Source organism: Osmerus eperlanus, chromosome 21 (assembly GCF_963692335.1).
Source record: "Osmerus eperlanus chromosome 21, fOsmEpe2.1, whole genome shotgun sequence".
NCBI classification, from domain to species: domain Eukaryota; kingdom Metazoa; phylum Chordata; class Actinopteri; order Osmeriformes; family Osmeridae; genus Osmerus; species Osmerus eperlanus.
The window spans coordinates 468042-476976 of record NC_085038.1 but is presented as its reverse complement, the minus strand read 5'-3'; the positions used below and the strand labels follow the sequence as shown (position 1 = coordinate 476976).

The 8935-nt window shown below is 43.1% G+C and overlaps 1 protein-coding gene across 3 annotated transcripts; it reads right to left on the bottom strand.

The window, feature by feature from the left end:
• Window positions 1-438: 438 nt before the first annotated feature.
• LOC134007504 (ly6/PLAUR domain-containing protein 1-like) lies at window positions 439-8031 on the bottom strand. Of its 3 annotated transcripts, none has more exons than XM_062446992.1 (3): window positions 7770-8031; window positions 2375-2518; window positions 439-977 (listed from the first exon to the last, which is right to left on the bottom strand). In XM_062446992.1, exons 1-3 carry the CDS (start codon window positions 7816-7818, stop codon window positions 748-750), a joined length of 423 nt encoding a protein of 140 aa, XP_062302976.1. In that variant the 5' UTR covers window positions 7819-8031; the 3' UTR covers window positions 439-747. The 3 variants fall into 3 exon arrangements, with proteins under 3 accessions (XP_062302976.1, XP_062302977.1, XP_062302978.1); XM_062446993.1 differs by having other exon boundaries at window positions 2384-2518; window positions 7770-8026; XM_062446994.1 differs by lacking the exon at window positions 7770-8031 and adding an exon at window positions 7561-7742.
• Window positions 8032-8935: the final 904 nt, after the last annotated feature.

Sequence of the window (8935 nt, the reverse complement as noted above, 5' to 3'; positions counted from 1 at the left end):
ATCTGCTAAATAAATACATTAAAATGATATAATACATTAAAATGCCTAAAAATGGCACAGGTTAACAACTACATTCACTTCTAGCATTTCTCTGTTTCTATGACAACACAAACTATAATCTGTGAATGGCTAAGGTTCTATTCCTGTGTATCGTCTGGTTGGACCATCACATGTAAGGAAAAGTATTTATCAGTGACCATCAAAATGGCTGCAGTATTACCCAGAAACCCTAACCCTAACCCAGAAACCCTAACCCTAAAGCAAGAACAGATTGTTCACAGCTTTGTCAACTGAGATTATAAGAAAAAACATTGAATAAAGTTAATGCAAGATACATCAAAACAAGGAATACCATTTATGTCCCTAACAACCCTGTTTTATATGGAAACGTGTGTGATCGCTGTCTCACACGTCCGTGCGGGGTACCACAGAGCTAGTCCCCGTGCGGGGTACCACAGGGCTAGTCCCCCAGACAGATCTATACACGACCCAGCAGCATTACCCTGCTCACCTGCATGAACCCATCACACTGCTAATCATCATAGATCCCTGGAGCTGGGATCATTGATTTGAGTAAGCGGGTTCAGTGAGTGTGTGTAGGTGTGTGTGTGTTTAAGTGTGTGTGTGTGGGAGGGGGGGTTGACTGAAGAAGGCAACGTAAGCACTCATCCTTCAAAAACAATCTGTGCTGTAATGAGACCTTGTAATGTCCGCCACTTCAGTTGTGTGGGCGGGTGTGCGTAGGGTCTATGTCAGAGCGAGGAGGGGGGGCAGCAGCAGGGCCAGGAGGGGGGCCAGGAGGGGGGCGGGGGCGGCTGAGGGGTAGGGCCTCTTCTTCAGCCGGGGCCCGTTGCAGAGCGGGGTGCTGCAGCAGGTGATGCAGACCGAGTGAAGCTTCCCGGTGCAGAACTGCTGGTACCCCGATGACGAGATGAGGCAGGCAGCTGACGATGCACAAGATTGCCGGTAGTGGATACCTGGCATCATGGAGGACACACCGTCAACACAGCAACACGGCTGATCTACAGGTGTTCTAGAGTGTGGGTGTTCTACTGTGTTGTGTTCTAGAGAGTTGTGTTCTAGAGAGTTGTGTTCTACTGTGTTGTGTTCTAGAGAGTTGTGTTCTACAGTATTGTATTGTAGAGAGTTGGGTTCTACAGTATTGTATTGTAGAGAGTTGTGTTCTACAGTATTGTGTTGTAGAGAGTTGTGTTCTACAGTATTGTGTTCTAGAGAGTTGTGTTCTACAGTATTGTGTTCTAGAGAGTTGTGTTCTACAGTATTGTGTTCTAGAGAGTTGTGTTCTACAGTATTGTGTTCTAGAGAGTTGTGTTCTACAGTGTCGCACACAGTCAAGGACATCATCACTGTCCTTCTAGACAAAAGGCCTGTTTCCAGACCTCCTGCCTGCCTCTGATCATGTGTCTAGATGCAGGGCCGTGACTACATGAATTACCAGAGGTTCAGACCACGGTTAAAATATACTCAAAAACATTTATTTAAAATATTTCCCTGCTTCGAATATTAAAACCTTCCAGAGCTGTGAAAATGTGATTAGTCACACAGAGGAACACACTGGACACAAACACCATGAAGGTGATCTTGTACATATGTGTTGTTGGGGAGTCAGGTGGCTGAACGGTTAGGGAATCGGGCTAGTAATCAAGGGTTTCCAGTTCGATTCCCGGCTGTGCCAAATGACATTGTGTCCTTGGGCAAGGCACTTCACCTTACTTGCCTCGGGGGAATGTCCCTGTACTTACTGTAAGTCGCTCTGGATAAGTCTGCTAAATGACTAAATGTAAATGTAAATATGGCTAAGAAATGTTTGAGGCAAAAACAAAGTTAGATGCAGAGAAGAAAGAAATAGTAAACAGTTTGAAGACCTGCAGGTGCGAGTTTGAAGTTTAGAATATTTTAAACCCTAAATAAAGTCTTTATTTTGTTGCTGTCAGACAGGCAATTGGTAGGTGCGAATGTCTTGTCAAGTCGAGACAAGCCATCACATTGAGAGTATGGAGGCAATTACTCTGCTTGATTACCGCTATTACATTTGACAGAACTAACAATACATTTACTGATTAATCTATGCTCCTTTCTTGCCCGTCAAACACAGCAGTGCAGCTGTCCAATAACCAAACTGTCTCCAGAAGAAAAAACAAAATCAGTTAAAGGGAAACTTAATCACAGGAGCAAGTCTCGTTTGGTGCACATGCATGCACACACACACACACACTCACAGACACACACACACACACACAGTGTGGTTGTGGGAAGTTTAGGACATCTGGAGCCGAGTGCACCAGCTGGGCGTACGCCTGGGCATAACGCTACGTCCCACGTAGAATTGAATGAATGAATCCCTCTACTCAACATTGCCTACCATCCTCCCGGACCAGGATCTCCTTCTGGCAGGTGTCCTGGACGTTGACGGTGCAGTTGACGATGTATTCGGGCGTGGAGCAGTCGCTGAGCCTCACCTCCTCACACTGGTAGCACTGGATCTGCAGAGCTGAGCCTACCAGGAACAACACAGGGTCACACACACAGGCCTGACAACACACATCACACACACAGGCCTGACAACACACATCACACCACACAGGCCTGACAACACACATCACACCACACAGGCCTGACAACACACATCACACACACAGGCCTGACAACACACATCACACCACACAGGCCTGACAACACACATCACACCACACAGGCCTGACAACACACATCACACCACACAGGCCTGACAACACACATCACACCACACAGGCCTGACAACACACATCACACCACACAGGCCTGACAACACACATCACACCACACAGGCCTGACAACACACATCACACCACACAGGCCTGACAACACACATCACACCACACAGGCCTGACAACACACATCCCACCACACAGGCCTGACAACACACATCACACCACACAGGCCTGACAACACACATCACACCACACAGGCCTGACAACACACATCACACCACACAGGCCTGACAACACACATCCCACCACACAGGCCTGACAACACACATCACACCACACAGGCCTGACAACACACATCACACCACACAATCCAACACTGGAGAACACAGCACTCCAGGAACGGTCTGTATTACAGACACATTGAACAGTTTTGACATCTCAGCTACCAGGCAAGGTGCAACAATAATCATATCTAACAGCTCAACTACAATATTACAGCAAAGTACAGTGCAGCAAAAATAACATACAGAATCCTAAGTGCAACATCAAACAATGTTGTGGGTGCAGTCTGTTAAAAAGACAGTGGCAGAAAACATAAACTAGACTATCACCGGTCTCTTATCTATAGCAACCGACAAACAGGGTGTATTATAAAGAGTCTAACATCTTTCTGTAAAGGGTGAGGGTTGTTAGGGTACATCATCTTGGTAATCACAGGCACCACAATCAGAACCATCTTACCACAGTGATTTAAACAGATTACAGCAATCAAATCAATCTGTTCAAAGTCAGTTTCATAACTGTTCAGTGAGCAGCTCACGTAGAAGGAAAAGTATTGTTGTGACGGTGACCTGCGGTACGTTACTGGAACGTACCTGGAAGTCAAGAACACGTGTACATACACACATTGCCCTCCACAGCACACACACACCGCACACACACCGCACTCCACAGCACACACACACCACACACAAAACCACACACCACACACAGACGTACTTTCACAAATTTTAAATGTTTTAATCCAGGCTTGTTACTTAAGTTTTTATCTGTTCTATTTGGTGGCATGATCAATATTATTTCTTGTCATGTGCCTTTTTTCATTTCCTGGCAATCACCCTCTAAAAAACGTAATCTAGTCTACTAAACTACTGAGCAAGGCAGAAGGCAACAAGAAAAATTGCTAACGTTATGGATGTCGACATGACTGAGAATAGGTATCAACCCATGGCCATATATGAGGGAGATGTTCGAAATTGTCGGCTTCAAAAAGGATTCCTGGCGAATGTGCTGCGTGTCTATAGTGCCTTTTTGTATTAATGTATGAATATGATGTGAGGTCCAGTCACCAGCGTGACTGGACATTTTTATCTATATTGTCTGAGCCCATACTTCCATAGACTACTTTAAATTGAGTGAAAAATAGTAGTCAGTACTTCAACTTAAAACTTCTTTTAAGCCTATCTGTACTTCTACTTGAGTAAAGAATATGTGTACTTTTGCCCTCTCTGCTGTGGGCAACATATGGCCAGAGGGAATTAAATGCATTTTCTTAGATGTCCATGCTCCAAACAAAATTCTAATATTGGCATCAAAACTTTGCCCACAATGTCCATGCCGTCTCAGCCTTTTTATCATTGGTTCCCAATGGGGGTGATGGTGGCGACGTAGCGACGTAGTACGTGTGGGAACTTTGATAGCAGCGACGTTACCTTTGTAAACATTGCATTAGCGCATGTGACGTGTGACCCGTCTGCAAAGCTAACAATCACTGCCACCGCTACGCCATACATCTGCCATTATGTGGCATATGTGTATGTTAGCTATAACCGGTCTCAAGTTGGCAACCATAGCCTAAGCTAAGTGGTTGGCTAGCTATCAATGGGGGAAATAATGAAAGTTCAACAGTGTGGCTATTTCAGCTAGCTAGTGGGCTGTATTGGTAGAGACCTGAACAGCCAAACTTGTTTAGTCACTGACTGGTCATTGAAACAAGTCAGGAGTGGTTTCATTTAATATTGAAGAATTAAATTAATTATAATATCTGGGTTTGGGTATTGTGTTCCGAATGGGTCTTGATCTTGAAACTTATTGGTTAGTTGCAACTTTTAATTGACAATAGCCTATAACACGTGTTAAGAAACTTGACTTTAATCCAAGGATCGACCTCACTTTTCAATTTGAAGCGTTAAATTTTAACGCTATGGGTAGCCTAGCCTCCAGGGGCGTAGCCAGGACATTATTTCTGGGGGGGCCAGCTCTGGCCAGTCTTTTATTTGGGGTGGCACTTGATTGTCAAAAACTACTATTTTAAAACTCACACACTGCATCACTCAGAGCAGCAGTTTTCCAACGGTATCCAGTGGTTAGCTGCTAGTCTCCATTGAAGCGCTGTCAGAATGCAGGTACGTTGGTTTGCGTCTTGTGCTGTTGATGGGGGCGTGGCCCAACATGTTGCGAATATGGGGCTGGTAGCTTAAGTGACAAATGACAATATAAGACGACTTTATAAAAAAAATACTAATGCATTTTTTCAGCTTTATACCATTTCTGTTCAGGAGCGTAGCCACCACGTGGCTACGCCCCTGCTAGCCTCACTAGATGATAATACCGGCATGGCATAATGAGCTAGCTGCCTTATCTACCTAGCTATCCACATAATCAAATCTTCCCATTTCATGCTATGCTAGAATAATCACCATTCGCCAATCACCAGCTTCATGTTCTTAACTTTTCACCTATAGTCGGAGCATCTGATTGGTAGAGCGAAGTTAACATAACACTACTGTAAGAACATAGAAATACGTTACTGGTGCGCACCAGCTTTGAAGTTCAATAAGACCTTGGTATGAGGTAAATTAGTCTCAGTCAAGCGGTTGAAATTAGCAAGATTTTTAGGATAGGAGGCTTACGGATAAATGAACAATGGAATTTTGAATGGCACGTGTGTTATGCTTTGCGAGAGGTGCTAACTAAAGTTACGTTAGATAGCCTCATATCTATAGATAGATAGCTGCAATCGATTTCTCTGTGTAGGCCTACCAGAGGCATTGTTAGACATAAAACTGTACTGGGGCACAGGCCCCTATTCATATCCCTTTTTTTCTTTCAAGCTTGCTGCGCACAATGCACTACTAGGCTATAGAAACTCCCCTTGCTTAACCCAGTAACAGTTCAGGGACGCAAGTTTGATATCAGATTTGGCAGGGACATTAGAGCCCAAATACAGTTTTTTTGAGCTTCATGTAATATTGTTTTTATGTTTTAATCAAAATAAGATTATTGGTAGGCCTATCATTCAGAAACTATCTTTAATTTTGTAATGTTTTCTTAGCCTACCTCAATTCTGAGATGCGTGCCGATTCCGACATCTGGACTTCTGGTGTGCGTGTTGCAGTGGCTATTTAGCAAGCTCAGAAGAGTGTGCTGACATGGAATTCTGCGGGCATCGGTTTGTGTTTTCGGTTAATTGGGATATGGCGTTAATTTTTTTACGGGATTATCAATCTAAATGAATGCACTGACAAATAAAGTAAATTGTTAAAACTCAAACTTTAGATTTTACTGGGGCACAGCAGATTTATACTGGGGCACATGCCCCAGTAAAAAGAGTCTAACGACGCCCCTGCTGTGTAGGCTACCTTAGCAAAAGTAAAATGTTCTGTCATCTCATTTCAGCATAATGCCACCCCACAAACCATTTTAACCAGCCAATATGTCCCCCCAATGTCAAAGTCAATCCTACGCCCTTGTCACCCCCCAAAACCGTTCAGCCGTGACTGCCGGCGATCAAACCCGTGTCTGAGACAGTCCTGCCGTCACCCAGCACCCCATGGCTCACATCCACCTTACCAGCAGACCAAGAGGACAGAATCAACTAGAAGTAATAACAAGGGCAACTTTTTCACAGAAACAAGCTCGCAAACCACCACGCCTACCGAAACCCCAATATTTATTTGTTCGCAACTACCGGTTTCAGGTCATTTATTCACCGAGACAGGTATTACTGCTTTAATTATTGAAACGGCAGCAGTCATGAATCACGACCTCTGATAGCTCCATCGAGCACAAATTCAATTGAAATGGATCCTAGACAAAATCATGCTCTTATTAGGCTACTTAAAAGCGAGCGAATGATTTATCAAATCTCCTCAGCAGCGTGATCTCACATAATGTATACTGTCTAGTGAGCGGTGCGCTGGGAAATGCCTCAATAAGGACATCTGCTTTATAAAGAGAAGGTTCCGATAAGGTTATTGTTCGCATGCAGTTAAGACCCGTGTTTCGGTGCTAAACAAATCGTTTTATGCAGGCCTGGAGTTAGATATTTCACAAGGTTCAACTTTAATTTAATTATTCTATTAATTATCTGTAAATGGTTTATACATCTTTTATTGAATCTTTCCTAAAGAATAAAGCCACGTTAACCTATAGGCTATACTGTAGGTAACATTATTTAGGCAAGAAGCCCCCCCACCTGCGTGCGGCAGCTTCCCACGCTGTCAGCTGTTGATTCATCCTGTCCTCGACTAAAAAGATAATGTCTCATTTGGTAGACTATAGCACGAAATAAATCAGGTAGAGTAAATCGTTTAGTTTGTATGTGTATAGCCTACATCTGGCCATGAATAGCCTACAAGTAAAAAAAAAACAGGGGTGAAGTCCGAGTATGAAATCGTTCTTGATATAGTGGGCTACAGTTTGCGATGCACTAGGAAACACGTTCGTTAAATCGTTAAGATTTAGGCTACGTTAAAAGAAGAAATTTAGGAAATTGTTAACATAGTTAAAGCCTATATAACACGTTCACGTTAAATAATCCCACGAGAACCCCACGAATAAGACTTACGGCAGCAACTGTAAAGCGTTCCTTCTTCACCAACCATCACTTTTTTGTCGCTACCGGTCAAGCAGTTTAATGTCCAATTTGTTCAAATTAATTAATTGGTAAACAGCCTTCAGTTAATCTGGGATGCGCGCTCGAGCTCACATCCTCGGCAGAGCAGTTCGGCTAAGTGTACCTGTCTCAGGAAGCGCTGCCAAGGAAGTTTTTCATACCTGTCTGGAGATGAATTCCAAATAGAGTTGCGAAAATGAGAAGCCGCATCCTCTCCCAATTGATCCGTTGGAAAACATTAGACCAGGTGAACTTCAGTCGAGAGCGGGACCCGTGGAGGCATCGGTGGATGAGGTGCGGCGGTGAGCGTGGGTCCTGCAGAGGTACGACTTCTTCGTGCAGTTTGAGAAACTGAACGGGCACAAATGAAACGGCAGACACGTGACGACAAAATACTGGTCCCCACCGTCTAATCGCAACGCATTAACTCACAATATTACAATGATCGACGCTTAAGAGCGACGCTGACCCTACTATTAGCCTACCCTACAAAAAAAACGACAATAGGCCCACTCACAAATTCTCTCAGATTTGTGATTTGTTAAAATGTAGAATGAAAGGGATGGATAATGAGGACGTCAGTCTTAAGTGGTTTAATTAATTACTTCTAGTTATTACTCATTAAAGGACACATTTATATAAATCCAAAATGAAACCCCATTACCAACTCTGACCCACCGTTTCATAAATAGGAACAACATCCAAGAAAAGTCTATTTTTAATGGAAATACTTTCTCAAATTTATTTAAGAAATTATAACAGAATATAGCATTAAAGTCTAGAGTAACAGTAACAACCAACATTGCACATAATTACCAAAGTAACACCGCTGGAACAATTTCTCCTTATGAAGGAACAAAAACGAAACGAAAGACAGAGGTGAAACATGACATTACTATCCTGCGGGAGGTAGGCTACAAAGGCAAGGCATGAATACTCTACATTTAGAAAAATACACCAGGAGACTCTCTTCATACATATTAACAGTTTCATAGAAAAGTTTGAACTACCAAGCGAGCTCGTCAGCACCAGGGTTCAGATGAGAGGATTTCAGCTCAAACACGAAGATCAAGTGATGGAGGTGTTAGTATTTAGCTCTTAATAAACACCAAACAGAATTCCATGAGCATGAACATTTTCATAAACAAACACATTTAGCCGTTTTTAAACAGTAGACTCACAGACTTGATGGCAAATACATTATTTGTTTAGTAATATTTGCAGAAACCCATCAATAATGCCCCATCTGATATTAAATTAAACCATTTGTTTAAACACAACAAAATATACAAACTACTATAAAGGATAACCCAGAAGACTTCAGAAC